This window comes from Hippichthys cyanospilos, chromosome 2 (genome assembly GCF_059441005.1).
Source record: "Hippichthys cyanospilos isolate Australia breed blue-spotted pipefish chromosome 2, RoL_Hcya_1.0, whole genome shotgun sequence".
NCBI lineage: Eukaryota > Metazoa > Chordata > Actinopteri > Syngnathiformes > Syngnathidae > Hippichthys > Hippichthys cyanospilos.
In genome coordinates this window covers 7,717,783-7,739,217 of record NC_142370.1, presented here as the reverse complement: position 1 = coordinate 7,739,217, position 21,435 = coordinate 7,717,783, and the positions used below count along the sequence as shown (strand labels likewise).

At 39.6% G+C, this 21,435-nt stretch overlaps 1 protein-coding gene across 1 annotated transcript in view; it reads right to left on the bottom strand.

The window, feature by feature from the left end:
* The window catches only part of lgr6 (leucine-rich repeat containing G protein-coupled receptor 6), a 36,432-nt gene that overhangs the window by 8,676 nt on the left and 6,321 nt on the right, over positions 1–21,435 (bottom strand). Inside the window, exons 2-6 of the mRNA XM_088408434.1 lie at positions 10,878–10,949; positions 5,091–5,162; positions 3,257–3,328; positions 799–1,014; positions 616–687 (exon numbers count right to left, since the gene is read on the bottom strand). Coding sequence (XP_088264560.1) covers positions 616–687; positions 799–1,014; positions 3,257–3,328; positions 5,091–5,162; positions 10,878–10,949 — 504 coding nt within the window. The remainder of the gene's footprint in view (positions 1–615; positions 688–798; positions 1,015–3,256; positions 3,329–5,090; positions 5,163–10,877; positions 10,950–21,435) is intronic.

Below are 21,435 nucleotides of genomic sequence, written 5' to 3'. Positions count from 1 at the left end.
AAAGCTGGCTTGCAAATGCAGAATTCTGAAATTCCCAATTGTATCATAGGGAGTGTTGACGTCCGCATTCCTCAATGATGAACTCCAAAAAAGACTCAACATATCTCTAAGGTAATATAATTACAACCTTAAATCCAAACCTGGCAATTTAATTTAATGATATTCATTTCTACTTACTTGGAATACTTAGAACTAAGTTTTTAAAAGAACGTTAAATAAAACCTGCTGTAAGTACCTCATAACACAAAACTAGTCTAAGGCACGCAATGAAAGTGAATGGATGTGAGTGTATTTCAGAGTTCATTATTTATCCTGGAGTAATTTTAAACAATGTAATTGCTGTAACTTGCCATAAAGTCCTCATTTTTAATTCCTGCTAAAATCCATCTTGAATCATCAAGGAAATGTTTAAGGAAGCAGTACAAGCAATTCATCTTGGTTTCAGAATTAAGTCTGTGCATCAATGCATTTTATTTGCATGTCAATTTTGAGCGACCAAAAGCCAAAAGATTGAGGAAATCCTTCGTTTTGGTAAATTACTGTACCAAATTGACTATGGTTCATACATTTGTCTTTTCTTTGAATATAGTATAAAAAGAAGTGTGAGGTACTCACAGAGTCTCCAGACTATGTAAACCTTCAAAACATCTCATTCCCATGATCTGGATCTGGTTGTTATGGAGATGCCTAGGGAAAATCCACAACTGTTGTTTAGAGGATTTGATATTCTTCAAGAAACTGCATATACAGTACAGTATCACTACCTCAAGCATCAGAACAAATTCAGTCCATACTTACAGTACAACAAGTGCAGAGAGGTTGGCAAATGCATAATCTGGAATATGCGTGATATGGTTGAGGGCCAGGGTCATGGCTTGAAGGGAGGGCAGAGCATCCAAGGCAGTTACTGGGATTTCTGTCAGGGAATTGTCATCCAGCCACAGGTGTCTTAGAGAGCGAACTCCTCGAAAGGCACCAGCAGGAACTTCAGACAGGAGGTTGGCATCCAAACGCCTGTGGGGTTAGAAGATGAATCTTGTGGTGTTTGTTGTAGTTGTAAAACACTGAGGCTTCCAGGAACGTAAGCCTGAAAATTACACATAATTAATTCTCGTTATCTCAAGTACTTATCTTTTCTTCTTTAAATAAAAAAGCCAACAAAACATTTTAGCTTCACTAGTACAGGCCTGTACAGTAGCTATTGAATAACATGCTGTTTAGTAATCCCTCTGTGTCTGGGAAAGTTTAACAACAAGGGAGTGTCAGGGGCCTTACAATGCTCCTTCTGATTTTCTTTTACTTTTAATTTACTGTCCCCGTCAATCCTCGGCAAGTCATTAATGAGTTCCAAACACCGTATTCTTCATTTTGAATGATTCATTTATTAAACTGAACAGAAACATGAATTCACACTTTCATCTCTTCAAGCAGACAAAAGTCAACAAACCTTTTTTTTTTCTTTCTTCTCTTGGTGTCCTCAAACCACTGTCTGTGTGTGACATCAACAGCAAGGAAATGTACTAACACATGCACAGTTTCCAGGCTGATGCATGGTTCTTGCAGGGCAAAGATGAAAAACCCAGGACACATACGCTTACATTTCTTCTTTTGGGCATTCATTCACACTTAATTATTAATTGAATTCCCCTCCTTTTGTCCTTTTTAAACCCCATTTTGTGAGATTTCTTCACTGAAAAACTAGAATCTCTTTAAACCAGTCGGCTCACAGATTACTACTTGGATCATTTCTAGACTTTCGTGTTCAGTCAGTGATTCATAGAGTCCAGTCCTGCAGTCTTCTCTGTGCCTAGTTACCCGTCGAGTCTTCAACAAACAGAAACATGAAAGTGGAATCTGGATTTATCCATCAGGAGTGGCAATTGTACATATGGGAAGAAACCCCTAAATGGCCAGCATCACAAAATTGTCATTACCTGATTTATAATCAAGTTCTGTAAATCAATTTTTTCTTATCATCCCTCTGCATCAAGTATTGGCATAGTTTGCCATTGACCAGAATCGCTAGATTCTGCGCAAGCCCCCTCAACTTTCTGGACTGTTCTCCAGGGCAAAATAATTGTTCCTCAGAGTGGACCTGTCCAGTTTCCAGAAGGTCCATTCAGAAATAGGAATGTTTCTCAGAAACCAATAAAGCAGCAGATATTTCCTGTCTAGTACATCAAAGTCTGAAGTATGATTACGGGAAAGTGGAGTCAAACATTCTCTTCTACCATCCAGGAGTTGAGCTTAATGTTTTCGCTTTGAGTGTATTTGAGAACAATCTCGTAGGTATTTTCTTTAGCCTGCTTATCACTGACTCTGATATAAGGTGACTTGATTTTTCTCTGTGGTTTTAGTTCTATGAAGACAAGATAATTCTTGTTTGAGATGAAGTGATAATTTGTCCTGCATGAAAGCATCCTGTTCTTTCTTTTTAGCTAATCACGTGTTTCACGTCACTGAGAGGCTCCAGCAAGCTTTGCTTTCCCAAGCTTTTTCACCTTAATCTGTCTATGCTGGGGTTATCATTACTATAATGACAAGGTGCTTGGTCTCTACGCAAGGGATCATTGTGTATGTATGTTTTCTCGACTTGAAACCATCTCTAAGTAGAGTAATTGTTCAAAGACCACACACGTGGTTGACTTTGTACACGCTAGTATTGCACACTGAAGGCAAAGACAGAAAAAGGAATTGACGATAACTTTACTGCAATGGAAGGCAAAAATATGGCTTAAGTGTACAAATACTTGAATTAATAATGTAGAAAGCAGGCAGGTGGTGTTTGTCTTTGTTTTGATCCTAAGATTGACAAGTAAAGTTGAGGAATCACAGATGTCCATATGCACATAGACACAAGAATACATGTTGACACATGTACTTTGACCCTACGGATGAGACAATTAAGCTACTAAGCACTCATTTGTGAGGGGAAAGCAGTGTGGGTGGTGCAAGAAGCGCAGAGAAGAGTGGAAGAGGAAGCGTGGGGGAATTAATGGGAAATTAGGTTGTTTCACAGCTCATTGGAGATGTTCTCCCTGGCCTACAGTGTCTGCCGTATCTCTCATGGCTTCCAGATGCTACCATGAAGTGCGTTTACACAGACAGAGACTCAGACAGCTCCGTACTGAATGCTGAGGTCCTTTAGTCAATGGACTGCGGTCTGCAATATTTCACTGGTACTGGTACGGAGATGTAAGAGTTGGTCGGGATTGTGACATTTTTCATTCTATTTGTGTATGTGTGTTGGACTCACAGTGAAAGTAGGTTTGGTAGGTCCCACGGGATATCTTCAGGAAGTTTTTCAAGGTGGTTGTTCTGTAGCATCCTGAAAGGAACACAATCATAAATGAATTAAATCAACTAAAGGGGATGTCCTGATCACATTTTTTGCACCCGAGTCTGAGTCAGAGTCACCTGATTTTGAGGATCTGTCAATACAAGTCCCGATCTAATACCTCATCAATGTATTTGGGGAAAAACGCGAATACAGATTGTCGTGTTCATTTTTTTTTTTTTTAAACAAAATGATTTCCAACTTTAGACATTCTACATTTGGTGGAGCAGCCATTTATAACAAGTAAAACATTTACAATCATTCATCATGTTTTCGGTAATGTATTAGAGGGTTGTCGTGACCCACATAAGCCCCTTCACTTATGAACAAGGAAGCCCAGACTTCCCTCTCCCCTGGCCACTTCATCCAGCTTCTCCAGGATCCCCAGGCGTTCCCAGGCCACCTTCGAGACATAGTCCCTCGTCCCCAGGGCCTCCTCCCTGTGGGACATGCTCAGAACACCTCATGAGGGAGGCGTCCGGGAGGCATCCTAACTAGATTTCGGGGGCTTCTTGCCCCTGGTAGGTTCACCCATGACAAACAGGTCCTAGGTGAGGTTGCAGACTAAGCACGGGTCACTGACCCCGTATGAAGAAAAACAATAATGGATCCAGTTTTCACTTGAGGTTCACCGTGGCCCCCCTTTGGACACAGGCCTGGAGGTGGGGCTTGTTGGCGAGCGCCTGGAGGTGCTGCGCCCATGGGGCCTGACTGGGCAAAGCTCAAAGGGACAATTCCTTTCTTTTAGCAATGTCTGTGTACCTGGATTATTGTGGTGCATTGTAGAACTTGAAAAAATTATTTTGGTGAACATAAACACAGTGCTCATAATTTGTATAAAAAATAAAAAATACATAAATCAAAACATATATACTGTGTACTGGGTATAAAATTTACACGTCACAAATTTAACCAAAATTTTAAACATTCTCTTACTCAATTAAGACATTTATTTTTTCATTATTTGTTTTAAATGTATTTTATAGCTCGCTGTGCATGTTTTTCAAATTTACTACTTGCATTATTAACAGCATGCATAAAGACATATAGTGACTTCTATGTCACGTGTAATCATTGTGGGTGGTGTGGTCCTTGCAGTACACTCATGACTGTGTGTGATTGACATTCACAGGAATGTTGAAAATTAATTGAGTCATGGCGGTGCAGTTAACGATGCGCTACAATGAATACAATATTCTATTCAAGAGAACAACCCCACCCACAATTCTTGATACAGCAACCACATCAGCATGGCAAGAAGACTGAAGCCATAATCTTAGTTTGGAAAAAGAGGAAGCACAGTATCACTCCCAAAACTTATGAAGTTGTGAAAATACCCTGGAGAGTGAAGTATACCTCAGATGAGAAATTCGCCTTGTCAAACAACCACTAAAAATGTGACCACAATTTATCTTTTACCCTCCCAATTCTGGCCTGGCTATATTTTTTATAGCTGCTTTGCACATTGTTTTAATTTGCTACTTATAGGATTTGTGGCATGCGTAAAAATAGTTGGATGCTGGCTTTTCTGTCACTTGTTGTAATCATGGTGGGTGGCATGATTCCTTGCAGTACACCTGCGAGTGAGTGTTCCCCCAAAAAATGCAGGAATAAATTAAATCTTGGTGGGGCATTTAATGATGCACTGTCAAGAGAACGACTCGGGCCACAGTCCTTCATACGACAAGCAAGCGTTATGGCAAGAAGACTGAAGTCATAAAATCTATGTGGAAATGAGGAAGAAATTACTCACAAAACTTTAAGGTTGTGGAGACCCTGGAGAGCATGACCTGAAATATATCTCAGCTGATTCCCAGAGATTCGCCTAGAGGCCAAAAAAGAGATCAGAAAGTGAGACAAAAATGAAGTGCAGGCATATACAGGACATAAATGTTTACGAGTCCCATAAGACAATGTTGCCTTTTGCTTCGTTCTATACTTTTGGCTGAAGGGATCAAGCACTGCCATGACTTCATCTCAATGATTTGGGGTGAGTGTTGGGGCAGTATGCAAATAATATTACATTCCCTTAAATGTGGTTGCTGTCAGACCAAAGAACACACTTAAACTTTTAACAATCATTGGAAGCCCTAACAAGTGAGTATTAATATCAATAAGATCACCAAGCGCTGAAGCTATAAATATTTGTTTGTGTTCCTCAGCATGTTTACACATGAGTGCGCGCTGTAGTAAAGGGTGTTGGTTTTTTTTTTTTTTTTTAATGTGCACATGTGCATTGTGACAGCTAGTTTCCATGTCCTTGATTTAAATTGGGCTCATTCTAAGGAGCCTTGAGGATAGCATGGGAGAAAACCACACACATTCATACAAGCAATCCAATCAGCTTGTTTATCAAACACACCACCTAATGGTCATTTGTGAGTGTGTATAAGATGTCCAAATAAATAGCATGGAGTCCGGCAGTTGTAACTCTCAAGGTCAGGAGCTGCAAGCACAGTTTAAACAGATTTGCGCTTCACAGTTTGAGACCACCCACTTTTGTTAAACACACACCCACACGATACATGTTACACATGCGTCCCGGTCGTCACCCTCTTGCTCTTCAGTCGGACAGCTTCATGTCTGGGTGCGAATCACATAAAGACAGAATACTGGCAGGCCTTCCAAACCACCATCACCACTATCACCGAGATAGAAACATACGAAGGTTGTGAGCAAACTCGCACCGACATCTGATACTCCTGTCAAATACGTGACTAACTGCGCTGGCGAAGGACTCAGTCACTTATCTACCTGCCAATTCTCACACACTTCAAGTGTGTTTATCAACACAAATAGAGACACAAGCTCACATGTGGATTAGAAAGTAGAATTTTTTTTTTTTTCTCCAAGCTATTTTGGTGCGATTTAGTCACGGTCATGGAGGCGCAGAAAAAAAAAGGCTCAAGGGGACATTGATTGCACGTGATCTTACTTTCCCTCCCCAAAAAAAGCACTAGGCATGTCGGTAAAGGTAGCAAATGCGTGTTCACGTCAGGAGTTATTCAGGCTACTTAATAGGTTGCAAGCGATAACCAAACGTTCTTCAAATCTTCTCCAAATGGTTGCTAGCTGGTTTAATATTTTCTCTTATCACAAGGAAATTGTGAAACTTTTCACTCATAGACTGGCCTGAAAAAAAAAAATGTAGTTTATGTCTAGTGCAGTGAATATCAAAGTTTTATTCTATCAATAATTACGTCAACTGAATGATTAAAAAAATAATTATGCAAAAAAGTTTTTACAAACTTGTTTTGTTTAGGGGTAGAAAAAAATGATATTTTACTCACTAATCTTTTAGAAAGTGATTCAACTGATTTAGTTGTCAATTTCCCAAAGTAAACTCAAATTTCTTATTTTGATTCAACACAAAAGATAATGTTCACAAAGGATAACAGAAATAAGTATATTTACTGTTGAGAGGTTGAAATTGGAGGATCTCTGTCATTTTCAGGTAAAGAATATCCCTAACGGATTACTTGATTAACATTGGCGTCTGAACAAGGAATTCCTTGTCACAAGAATAGTACAGAGGAATGTTTGACGTTTGACAAACGTTGCATCTTCAAATCAACCCTGACAAGAACGCAACATCTGCTACCTTCACGAACACTCACAAATATTGGCCCCTCAGTGGGTTAGGAGCTTAAATAATTTGTTTGTAATTGTGTTTTGTGCACTTCCAGAGTGTAAAGCTCGCTTTGCTGTTTTATTGTTATTTTTCAAGATGGCCACTGGGGTCTATTTAATTTCTGTAGACCTTCTGGAGTCCCAATAAACTAGATCCAAGCCTGGTCCTCAGGCGTCTTTCTGATGAAGTCGAGGATCAGCAACAGATGCGTAGCAGGTATACAGTAGGTTGCGCTAAAGAGGAAATTAAAAACAGAGTTTGAGTGGAAGCCTTTACAAATTTTGGAAGCGCACTGTTGGCCATGATAGGTATGATGAGCAGGAATCCCAGCCAACAAGCCTGTCTTCATTAGCTGCAAGACTTGTGCCAAAAATGCATCAGAGTTGAGTTCAGTGTTCCTTGAATACTATATTTTTTTAAATAGATTATTACATCAAAAGACGGAGAGTGAAAATGTTTTGATGGTCTTTTGCAGCATCAGCAAAACATCCTTAGCTCTGCTGACACCGAGTTTCCATGACACCAGTCTGTTTATATATATATATATATATATATATATATATATATATATATATATATATATATATAGAGAGAGAGAGAGAGAGAGAGAGAGAGAGAGAGAGAGAGAGAGAGAGAGAGAGAGAGAGAGAGAGAGATTGATAGATAGATATATTAATTCCAAATGTCATTCTACAGAAAAATGCCTTGCTCTTGTCAAAGCATTACCCCATCTGTTTTTCTTTTCTTTTAATTTGATTTCAGAATGACTATGATTAGATAAAAACTGAACTCAAATACCTCAGCGTGATTCTTAGATTAAACAAAAGACCACCGTGATTTTAATTTATTGGATAAATATTAACAAAGGGCAACCTCGATATTTTGGTTCACCTTAAGTAGTCTTTCTTTCTTTAACCTCGAGCCAAAGTAATGATATGCCATCCCAATAAAATTGTGGTTTGTAGTGTCTGAACAAGTATGAATGACGTTCTTTATCCATCAACAGAAACTTGATCTCTTCTTCTGCTTAGAGGTCCTGTCCCAGGGTCAAGCATCTAACCTGACATTAACCTCTGGAATTACTGTTAAAATTAAGACTTGGAAAACTGTCAGTGAGAAGTTCTTGGGATAGCAGAGTTGCTTGATTCAAGCAGAGGAGCCTTTGTGGTAAAATTGGCACAATAAAAAGAAAAATGCAACTAGATCTGAATGTTGTGTGGACCTAGAGGACTAAGCCAATCTTACAACCTCCTAGTAGTAACCATAATCTCCACAGTAAAGCAAAAGAAAACAAACATCACAAAAAAAGGGAGCCAAAAAAAACCTTTTCAATGTCTAAAGTCAACATAACACTGCTTATAAATAATTAAATGTCTAAGTAATCGTATCATTTCTGAAATTAGAACCTAAACTAAATAATCCACCTTTAGCCACACAATTAAAAATGCCATCTGTTTTGTCAAATGTGAATCATGTATTCAGCCCAATTTCACTTTGTGACAAAGTGGCATATTTGCAAAATAGCAGGCAATCAAAATATTTACATGAACACTCAGTCGTTTGGAAACACCTCCGCACGCTCTCATGCACACATAGAGGTCAAGAAAGTTAAGCTACTAACTCTTAATAATACACCGCTGTGAACTGAAAGTCATTTCAGGTCGTAAAGCAACATCAAAATACTAATTTTGAGTATGAAAATACGTTCAAAAATATTCTGCTGACATCCAACATCTTAAACACTTTTATTTCAATTTTATAAAATGACTATAATCTATATAATTCCATTCTGAAGACAAAGCAATGTCAATGCACTTTAATGTAGTGCTCATCATTTTCCAAAGTGACCGAGAGGCACAGGAGAAAGATGAAAGAGCCCCATGCGGCTTTCGAGCCGTTGCTTCCACAACCCTGTTCGAGGCTGAGCATTGCTTCAATCTCATTTATCTGTTGACGTGCAACTGGCTCCTTTAATACTCTGACTGACAGTTGCTTGCAGGTGTTGAATGAAAGGTTCGTCAAATCATAAAACGACTTTAAATTATGTCCTAATGGGAGGAACCAGTCAGACCTAAGATTTTGGAGAATTTGCTGTGGGCCAACGAATGCTAATATTAAGACTGCAGTTGATCAAAGAGGTTTGCCGCATGCTGTGTGTCAAATGCTTAAATCACCTCAATTATTGCTGCATGCATGAGATAAAATGGAGCACAATACAATCAAGTGTTTATATGGACCTGAAAGCGCCGCCACAAAGCGAATACCATTTCAGTTTTAAATATGTCAAGAACGTATCAAACTAGGGGAAGGTATCTGAAGAAAAACATTGATTTGAAACAGCCGGAAAGCGCATTAACATAAATTGGAATGGAGATGTGTGCATGTGCGTGTGTAAGAGAGAGTGTGTGTATAGAGAGGTTAGGAATGCAAAGATGTAAAGCCAGACATCAAACAATTAATCACTCTACAAGTCGCAGCTTGCCTAGACCTTGCCTCAATTTTGGCGTTTCCAGAGAATGCTATGCATACACATCAGATGCTCTCTCGTCTCTTGTTCAGGTTTGCTTATTTGACTTTGCCGTTCATGTTGATCATGCTTGTTGTTCATCATGAGATTCTATATTTCATCCGTCTTTACTTTGGGTATTTACTGCTCAACATTTAGAGTGCAGATAAACACTCGATCAACTTATCGTTCATTGCCAAAAAATGGACACAAAAGTTTCGGCAGTCCTTTTTGTGATACGAAGGGGGAAAACAACCCCGTTAAGTGTCTGTATCTCGAGGTTTCACCGTATTTGATCAACTACAATGGATTCCTCCTTGGCTTTTGGCGTATTCTTTTTCACCAATGCGAGTGATGTCACAGATCTGCTTTCAGTTGAAGAGTACTGTCTGCAGTATCCTGTGCTGGAATTTGTGGCCAAGTGCTACCTGTGTATTCCTCCCAGAAGAGTGCCATCTGAAAGAGTATTCCCAACATATTAACTCAGTCAAGCATATGCTTGAAATTTAAAAAAAAAAGGATGTTTAATGATAGCGTGGCATTTGAAAAAGAATAAATGGAATCTGTCCATTTTTAGAATTTCCTTCTGTTTTTTTCAGTCGTTTTAATATATATCCCATAGATTTATTTATTTATTTATTTATTTACCGAAAGTTGCCCAATATATCATAATACATATCCAATATGCTTTCTCCGTTTCGCAATATATCGCGACAAACTTTTAGGACAAAATACCCAGCACTACTATATACGATATAGATAAGCACACAATCACTCCATTGGCACAGATATGTCACATTTCTTTTTTTAACTGAGACTTTCTGATGCTTAATCATTTTAACTTTCATCTCAACATACTTTGTGTGGAACAAAAGGGCTTTTATTCACTTTTTTAACCGAAGTACAAAAGTGTGTTTGATTCATCAATGATCTTTGTGTTTTGGCAATAACAATTCTTATGTTGCCTTATTTTGGAACTGATTGCGAAATGTAGTCTTTCTCCAAGAAAAGTATTGACGATGATGAATGTCTCGGTAGCTATAGCAAAACATTTCTAATGATGCTTGTGTAGTGGTTTTTGCCTCAACTAAGACTTGCACATGTGCATGCTGTGCAGCTGTACAGATGGGATTTTTGTGGTCTGCACACAACCTGCTTAACGCTATAAACACAAAATATTCACTCAAAATGAATATCAGGTTCCTTTGAGCAGTCATTCCAGGGCACACTAGCATTTGCTTGAGGCACTTTCTCAGTAGGAGAGATGAGAGGCAAGCCAGAATCATCAATCGCTGTCACTGAGCGGAGCATAGAGCAGCCGCTCAGGCTATGACTTCCTTGTCATGTATGAGTTGTGGCCATGGATTATGAACTGAATCTAAAATGAAATATTCCATACTCACAGTTCTGCTAACAGGTGCAGTCGGTGGAAGGCTCTTGGCTCGATCTCGCTGATGTTGTTCATGCTCAAATCTCTGAAGGGAGAAAAGAGAAACAACAGAATGAAAATATCAATCAACATACGGACTACCTTATCAAAGGACTTTGAAGATTCTCAGGCCTTGTAAATTATATGCTGAGGAGCTGTATTTCTTACGGCGATCAATCATCCATAGCAGGGAGTAAAAAACAGGATGAGAGGTTTGCTAGAGGTTAAAGGAGGAGGAGGAGAGGGAAGTGTAGGAACATTTCCCCAGTCAATCTTTGTTGGTTGCTTCTCCTCCCATGACTTTTTTTTTTTTTCCAGATGCCTCACTCTTAACTTTTCTCTGATCTGACCCCTTGTTCCACTTTCATAACTAGCTCTGTCCCTTTCCCTCCTTCTTGGGAGGCTATATTATTCCACCTTTCTGCTCATGGTTATGAGGTTGAGACACACCATCTCTGAATCTTGGACATGCTCACTAACGTAAGTGTTTGCTGGGGGGTGAATGGTGACGCAGGTGAGGTCACTGAGGCTAAGGAGGGGGATGCTCAAATCTTTATAGTGCAGTTTGAAATTATACAAGGACACCTTATGTCAGCCTGGGAAGAACCTTGAGCTGCAGTCATCTCGGGCCTTTTGACAAACACCATGCAAAATGGGGTTACATCACCTCTATTCCTTGCCTTTGTAGAGCACAGTCTTGCTTGGGTCTCGAGATGGAAACACGTGCTATGAGTGTGTGTTTTGTGTCTATGATACTAACCATTGCTCATGAAGCCAGACCACCAGGTGAGAAAAGGGTAAACTGCGCTGCCGGAAAAGCCCCCCAAAGTTGAGTGTTTTGACTCGATAGTATTCTATTTGTTTGTCAAGTGAGCCAAATTTTACTTGATCGGATTGATACGCAGGTATGATCGATGAATTCATCTGCAGAGGAGTGTGGACCAAACACTGCATGGCCACATTTCATATTGTCATCTCAAGGATAACAACTGATCTGAAGCAGTCCGTTCCACACTCTGCGCTTGCCCCCCCCCCTCCCCTTGGGTGCGAGTGTGTAAGGCAGGGGTGTCAAAATCATTTAAGCCAAGGGACCACATGAAGGAACAACTATTCTTGAGTGGGCTGGACTGGTAAAATCATGGTATATTAACTTAAAAACAATTGGCGTCTATTAGATGTAGATTTTTGCAATGTGTGCCAGCCTGCTCCCAATTCCCAGTGAATAGAGGTGGTCAACTGTAAAAATAACATCATAATGTGTGTGTGTGTGTGTGTGTGTGTGTGTATATATATATATATATATATATATATCTATCTATATATATATATATATATATATATATATATATATATATATATTGTATAGAATGTATAGAATGTATAATGAGGTCAAGATATATAGTTGTATAACTTCTTTTCACCAACTACAATGGCATGCTGAGAAAATTAAACAAAATAAAACGGAGCTGCTGTATGATGAGCCTCCTACACTTTGCATATCCTTGATGAGTTAGGTTTGTAATTTAATGTTTTCCTTGTGAACCCTCAGGGGTAAGTGCAGAATTAAGCTCAGAGGGGTTTAAGCCATCAGTCAAGGATATATTGGTTGCTTTCAGCCTGTGATGAATAAAAGTATCTTTTTTCGCTGATGATTTTGTGTCACACTCCAAAGTAGGCCATTCGTCTTCCAATTGCACTAATTATATTAACATTACGAAACTCAACTTGGCTGTTGCCTATGTTCCACTCGTATGCTTTAATGAGTCTCTGAATCGTTTGTATATCTTGGAATGACATCATAGACTTGCATTGAGAGCTCTGTGCAAATGCAAATTGACATACTTGGGCAAGGTGCCATAAAAGGTAGCAGTTAAAAATATGGTTGAAGACAAATGACAGGATTACAAATTACTTAAGAAGTGCTTTTCATCATTCAGATGGCAACTGACTCTCAAGGTGACTAATTACAAAAACTGCTAAAAGTGAATCGGGGCAAATTGAACATTGGATCGAATTAAATAGAAGTTTATGGGTAACAAATTGAATAACGTGTTTATCTCGCAACTTGGAGGCTGAGCTTCATCAGGTCCAAAAGATTTTCTTTTCCTCAGAACTCGGTTTTATCAAAAATGTATTTCTTAACTTTAAATTATTATTTCTTTTTTTTTTCTTTAAAGGATTGTGAGACATTGTGTTTCGTATCATGTGGATTTGAACTTGGATGTGGACTCTGGACTTCGTTGGAATCTGACCTTTTAGACTTGAACTTGACTTGGACTTGGACCTTTGTCACTAGAACTTGACTTGGACTCGATAAAAGTGACTTAACTAAAGGCATAATGTTTGTATTATGCTACAGTTTGACCTGTGTGTGTGTATGTGTGTGCGTGCATGTTTATGTGTGTGTCTTTTTTTTTTTTTTTTTTGCAAAGCTCTACCCACTGATTTGGAAATGAATGTAACAAAGGAAACTTAGGCTTTGTCTACATGTAACCAGGGCTATTTAAACCTGGATAATTCTCCCATTCCTGTGTAAAAAAAAAAAAAAAAAAATCCAGAAAGCTTGGATTATTTAAAAAAAAAAAAGCGAGACAAATCCGCATAAGGCGGTTTTATTCATTTAAAAGCATGCCAAGCCACTATGCAGCAGGAGTTAAACCAAATTCCGTCAAATCAGAAAGAACTTTGCATCACCGCCGTAGGCATCCTAGGTGGGAACTAGAGTAGAGTGATGCCATCGAACTCTGGTTTATGATTGCTCCACACAAATGCAGATCGGAGAATTTGGCGTTTTTCCACTTTAGTCAGAGTTTTAGAGACCTTTCAGTTTTAATAAAAAAAAAAAACATGTTCTGCCCGTTTGGAAGCTATGTGTTGACGATGCCTTTTTCTTGATTTAACACCAGGTAAACATCTGTGATTACGAAGTTCCCATGACGGACATGTAAGCTATAACAACATAACTGGCCAATATTATAAATGACATAGAAAGCATACATTCATTGCACACACCTCAATGTGAACATTTGATAGTAAATATATTCATTAAAACGTTTAGACGGCATTGCTACAAGGCAGTGTATGCACAACGTGCTGAGCTTTTGAGGATGCGCATATAGATGAAGACCACACTCCACTATCTGCTCCTGATTAAAGAATCCATAAACAAACGTTGCGTGAAAGTCCATAACGGCGACTTTGCTCTGACAGAATAAACAAGCCGCAAATGGGGGAAATGTTTTAAGATAAAGACAAAACGGTGAGTCATGGGGAAAGGTTGAGTGTGGCTTACTTTGGTTGCGCTCTCCAATGGGCTCGCTGGGAAGCCGGAGAGGCACAGAGACATTTCTCCTATGCAGGCCAAGGCCTCTGCTGACAACTTGACATATCGTTGGAAGGCACTGTGCTAAAGCTTGTTTTTAAAATCAAATAACAGCTGTGGCTTTTTTAAACCATGATAATTATGATTGATGACTACCACATGTGCATTGTGTCGGCTGGCGCTGTGACGTGCAGATATTTTCAGCGCGAGTAAATGGCCGCCACAGAAAATGAGAAAGCAAGTGCTTAAAGATTTTGCAGCCTCTGCAGTGTGTATGGCAGTTTTACAATTAGACCTGAGGTTTCTCAATCCCAATTTTTTTCCTGTGTGTATATGCCTTGCATGTGTGTCAGCATTTTGTGTCTTGGACAACATAATTTGTGTTTGTTAGTGGCTGGGGTCTGTGTGGTGAGATGTCTGTCACTCATTTTCACACCCCCTATTGTTTTCCACGAAGCTTGCAAATGTGGTGTGCATAATTGCTGGTGAAACTCCACCACATACATGGAAAAATATTGCGATTTGGGTCCGTATGTTATTCATCACGAGATATCAACACTTTCTGGTACATTCTCTATGCGCATATGGTGTTCAATACCTGCTGTTTATTTAAATTTAAATAATATTTTTTTTCAAAATAAAAAACACTTTTAAAACGTCACATCTACACCAATTCTTGCCCATCTTATTTACTAAGAAAATCACACAAGCAGTGGATATTTGCACCAAAAAGCTACATATTTAATTTAATTTCGATCAAAGTAGTTGCCCCATTAAACATATAAAGAAGGTTTGAATCATCCAAATGAAATCAAGTCCAAAATGTTCAAACAGTAATCAACACTGTATAAACAAATCACTTCATAAAATTTCCAATCAAGTTGGTTGAGAGGATTTTGGTTACATTAACCCGATTCGTCTAGAATTAGTTTAGTCTAGATTAGTCAGAATTTGAATCTCTGTTACAGAACTACCGATTTCATCGGTTACGCAAATAAACAATTAAGTTGGTTGCAGAAAGTATACTTTACTACACCGTTTGTAACCGGTTATAACTTTGCATACATTATATTATGCTCCCAAATTTGTGTGGCACAGTCGCTGCCAAAGTAGGCTGTCAATACACATATCAGGCTATGGCAATTCTGGGTGGATATTCCAGTTTCCTCCCACATTCCAATAACATCTAAAGGTAGGTTAATTGAACACTTGAAATTATCCTTAAGTATTTATTTACATTCATCACGTCTTGTAAAATCATTTATCAGGCATTCTTCCACTTTTGCAAAACCTTGATATCTACTTCAACTTTGGTTTAACTGTTTTTTAAATCTTTCATTAGTAAATCCGCAAATTGATATAATTAATTTCATGTATTGTGCAGCCCTAATCTGGAATAATACACCTTTAGTCTGTGGGAGGAAAACAGGAAAACAGCCCCTCAGATCGCTGCCTACTGTTGAATAATGCTCATTCTGTTACAACCTGTTTGAATGATCTGGCAAAAGCTGTCATCTTATGTCTCCCTGTTAAAGTTACAATTACTGAGTCTAACAGTACAATCAAAGAGAACACATGATGCACTCCATCTGTTCTGATCTTCAAATATACACCGTCGTATGATATACGGTGTTTTTTGTTCTGTTTGTACTTTTACATGTGTGTGCTCATGTACATGTTCAAGAGTACGTAAGAGGCAAGAAATGTGCTGGATATTTAAAGACATTAAGAAGTCATTTATTGGATACCTTTGGCAAGGTGTTTGTCTTAAGGGTGAAATTTCAATTCATCCCCCTTGGTCCTCCGTCCCTTTGTCTTGACCCTTCTAGCACCCTGTTTTCCCACCTCTGCTTCAAATTTCAGCCAGAGCGTGGAGTTACATCAACGGTTTGTTACTATAGTCTGATTCATCATATTTCCTTTTCGCCGTCAGCGGAACCACTGATGTATGTTATCAACCCTGTGATCAAAGGCCGCTCTGTGTGCGGGTGTGAATGTGCCCATAGCTCCTTTGTGGACCATTTCAAGCTGCCAGCCTCCCTTGACAAGCGCGATGATTTAGCGCGACAAAACAACGGGTCACACCATATGAAAGACGGTCGCGCTCGTGCTCAGACTTTCACCTGAACTACGTCCACCAGCACAACAATCAGGCACCGCACTGAGGTTTTCTAGGGTGCAGGATAGACCACCCTGGAGAGTGAATATGCTTAGATGGTATCAGCAGACAGGTGTTGTGTCAGGAAACAGACGTGTTCTTTATATCATACGTTGTGTCAGCGGGATGATTTCGATCACGGTGTAGTCAAATGCATTTAAACATCTCTAAGTTACTTAAATCATTCACAGATTCACACTTTTAGGTCACAGCTTTCTGTTTCAATTAAAAGAAGCATGCATCTTGTAATGAGGACTTGGATTGTACTCTTTAAAAAGGTATAAACCACCCAGGCTGACCTCACACTTCTTTGAAAACTGTATGCCAACACTATATGTTGCTGTGTAAGACTGAATAGTTCAAATTACATTTTTGGGTTGTTTTTTTTTGTTTGTTTTTTGGACACACACTGCCATTTGTGTCAATGTTCTTGGATTTCTTACAAATATGCATTTTGCCCTTGGGAAGGATCTTTCTTTTCATGACTCACACTTTTGCAGTATTACCAAATGCAGTTTCAAAAGCCATCCCCTCTGGTCTTTGTGTCCTTCATTACCTAACATCCTGGCAAATCCGTTACCCTCTTGTTCAGGCATACTGTAGGCTCTCTACTAACAAAAAGCCAACAGTAGTTGTAAGATATGTTCCTTTCAAGTCAAGCTTTTTCTGCAAGGAACCTTGGTCATATTGAAGCCGGTCCAAAGCAGCAACCAAATCCCTCAGGATTTCTGTATTTGCACGACTTTGAGCCACACCTTGACCCTCTTTCGCTCTCACCCTGACAGAAAGCTGTAGCAGGTCTTTTCTGCTCAATCCAAAGCACAAAGAAAGAGGATCTTTTATCTACGTAATGTGACGGCTTGTCAATGCTTGGGTGGTGCCTTCAATGGGGCCTAAATGCTTTGTGTGTCTGAACGTGAGGTCTGTGTGTTTGTTTTTTAGCATTTTTTTAAAAGGCTGACTACTTTGGGTTTCAGTTCCTCTCATGGTCACTCAAGTTTCAATGCATACGCTTACCCGCGGCCTTCCAAAAAGAGTGCAGGAAGAAGACTACAATGCTGTCGGTCCTCCTGCCTCTAAAGATGTTTTCTTTCTCATGTTTTTTTTTTCTTTTCTAGACTTCCTGGGAGGGGTCTGTTGCCCTTTGAGTCAGAAGGAACTCTTTATCAGGCCTTCTCTTATTCTCTTCTGTCTCTCATTCACGGGCCACAAAGAGCAGGGGATTCTTTCACCTGAACAAGAATGTCCACAGGGACGACTTGGGTACAAAAGAGCACATAGGGCGGAAGAGAAAAGAAGAGATAGCGAGGCAGAAAGGGGAGATTGTAGTATTGGGGAGAGTATCAGCCGGATGTCCGGCCAGAGAAAGCGGTTGTTTAGTCTGGGGTCATATCATGTGAAACTCGTTCATGCCCTGTGGGAAGTCTTCATAGACTGGTATACAGCGCACAGGGCACATACACACTTTTATGTCCGCTTCTTGTCCTCCCACACATAAGACAGAGGGGAGAGGGGTGGAAGGTCAAGCACTTCAGTAATGGAACAGGAAGTGTCAGAACAGTGTGAGTTATAAGACATACAAGTTCAACTGCCTCCGACATGCAAACAAGACTGACAGGCAGCTGTTGTAACCAGGCTAAAAGAGACTTCATAGTTCATTCATGTTTTCATGGTCTTCACATGACATTGTGTCATGGTAAATCAAAGCTATAAAACTCATTATTACAATTTTGCTGCGAAAATCATGGAAGGTTAACTCTGACCATTGTTTTTTTTCCTTGAACATTTGAAGCCGGTCCCCAGTCGCAATGTGTGTCATGGAATCTTATTTTGTGTGTTCCTTTTTATGGCTTTATTCGGTTGAATGGCTAAACAGGGGGCACTGGATCTAGTTTGAAATCCACCTCTGACTCAGAGTTACTTTGACACTTACAGATCTGCTCCTCTACTACTTCATATAGATATATAAGCATGGCTGCCAATAACATCCTGAATTGAAGGAAATAACTTGATCATTCTGTGTGGTTAGTGTGGTTTGTGGGAGCCCTGTACCATGAATCTTGTTTCCTAAGTCTTTCGCATAAGGAAGCTAAACAATTTGGAGATTTGTTGGAGTGTACATTTGTGGTTTTAGTTTTCCCTCTGTCTCTTTTATATTAAATACAGGTTTTAAAGTGGCCGTAAAATCCACGTGATGCTCTAGCTAGCCAAAGTACTCAGAATTTACGATTGGCAGGTATCCATCTTACAGGTGTATGCACCTGTTGTATATTGATTTATTGCATTGCTGGAGAACACAATAGTATCTCTGTAGCGAGAACTAGAAATGGATGTAAATATTCCCATGAATCCTCAGGCCTCAAAGGGGCATAATTGGAATCTGGGCCATAGAGGCCTTCTGAATTCCCTCAGTCAGAAGCACCCCTTATCCTCACTTCACAAGCAGCACATTCCAAGCCCCCATATCATTCATGTGTCACGCTATTGTGCCTTGAAACAGACAAGGAGTAACTCACTCGGCATATTTTTGTCCACCTAGTATCACTTTTGCTGTAGTATGAGATCAAAATCAAGATAACGACGCTGGTCTGATTACATATTACGATACAGTATGTACATATAGTCTTTTACTTCTAGATAGGGATGCAGCTAGTTTTTGTCATTTCATATTTTGCCCCTAAAATGGGGCAAAAAACAAACACATTTTTGGTTTTCTTCCAAAAGATAATTTAAAGCAAAACAGTTGAATTGAATTCCAATTGAATCAAAGTCCAAGAGAACTGTTAGATTTGTTCATAGGTTCCTGACATTCAATGCTCAGGTGCATACACAATCATCTCATATAAATGAGCCACATCCTCCCTCAAGTTCCCGTGTCAGGAAGCCGTGTTGTGATTGAGATCATTTTTTGCCAGAGTACACTGCGGCTCCTGTCTCTTCTCTGCTTACTAGTCCCCTGGAGAAATGTAATTGTGTCCATTGTATGTCTACCTGCCGCCTGTCCCTGAGAGACATTTAAGAGCTTCCCAGGTTGATGTCAGGAAACCACATGCCGGAACACTAACTGCCCACTCCTTTCCAACACCCCTCAGGCACAAATATCAGTTTTCGCTTCGACGGAAATGTTCGTCATGTTTTCTGCAGGAGGAGACAGATGAGGAATTACTCAAACACATTGGGAAGATTCTTCTTTTACAGGAAGGAAGGAACAAAAATGAGAGTTTTGGGGAATGATAACATTGCCCGTCCTTCTTTGTAATGGCATTTGTTACCCAGTCTGTCTGTCTTTTTTTTTTTTTTTCATCAGAAATGCATTATCCTTTCCTATCTGATCACGGGCTTGCTGTCAATGCAACCCCTGTGAACTGCCTTCAAATGTTTACTTTTTTCCATGACTTTATTTAGGCAACATTCATGCATTTTTCCAGCAGAGACTTGTTGGCACCTGCTTCAAGCACTTCTAATTCCAGTTATGCGTTTTAATGAAAGCGGCAAATAAAGAAGAGATGGTATTTGGGTGAGTGCAAAGGAGGCAGTTGTCTGGAGCCAGGGATACTGATGCTGGGGCAGATACCAAGACAGAGGGCCCTCCGTTGACAGTTTACAAAAAACACACCTACAAAGGCTGCTCCTTCTTCTTCTTTTTTTTTGTTTTCTTCAATTCTTTTGGTTTTCAAGTCTTCTACCTCGAACAACTTACCCCCATTCACCTCTGTCTTTTGCTTTTTTCTGCTTGTCTCAGACATGATGTTTACAGTGTGACCCCGGTCACTTATGATATCAATCATTCCATCAAGATAATAGCTAAATGACACGCACACGACAGTTTCATTACTGCCACAGCACAGAGGAAGGATGTTTTCTAATTTTGTCAGTGTGTTTGTTTTTGAGTGTCTGTGGTAGACTGTGTTGAAAATTAATTTTCGAAGCAAACCGTTTCAAAGTTCAGCTCACAATTTTTAAAATTAACTAAGTTCCATACATTCCTCAATTATCTTGACTACTTCTCAAGGGTTGCGGGTATACAGGCAACCCTGAATTGGTTAGCAACCAATTGCAGACTTCACAAACATGTGATCAGAAATAGAATATATATATATATATATATATATATATATATATATATATATATATATATATATATATATATATATATATATATATATATATATAGTGGATATTTTTTTTTCTCCCCTATAGCCACTGTCTAAAGGCAGGGGACACCCTGAACTGGTTGCCAGCCAAATGCAGGGCACGCAGAGACGACCATTCACACACCCAATTTAGTGTGTCTATTACACCTACGATACTTCACACAGGAAAGTCACTGGAATTGAAATCGGGTCTCTGAACTGTAAGGCGGACATGCTAACTACTCTTCCATCTGTGGGGGATTGTCCTGGTATAAAGCTGATGTCTAGCAAGCCTCCCAAAATTATCTTGTCCGATTATCCTCACGTCGCAGGGACACTGAAGCTTAGGGTTAAACTTCCATTTGCACTCAACTTACCCAGAGAAAACCCACGTACCCTTTCACGTCGTGCCCGAGTGCACCACTAACTTCTCGGACAGTGTGGGCGTGTGTTTAATCTGTGTGGGTGGTACAAAGGTGCATTTCAAAGTGTGGTCCAAATGACGGTCCTTTCCTCCTTGATCAAGGCTTGTCCACAGGGTCTTTTCTACTCGCAGCGTGTAATAGTAAAAAATGGCTTGAACAAAAAGGGAACTGCTGTTCATTGGCCCCAGAATGTTCACAGAAAATGTTCACGAAGCAAAAACTTGTACAGGTACAATAGCGGTTCTGCTCTTTAGGAACTTTCAGATGGTACCTCTCTTCTGCTCAGGTTTTTTCTCTTCATCCTGTTCATTTTATAGTCCTGCTTCATTTCAACTGGCTGGAAAACATAATTCCCTCCGCTGTCTGGGTGGTCTTCACATACACTTACGTGTACGCGCACGCACGCACACGCTACGGTTTTCATCTGTCTGGTACTGTACTCCCTGCAGTTTCCATTAGAAGTTCACCACCAGAAAAAAAAATAACATCACCTA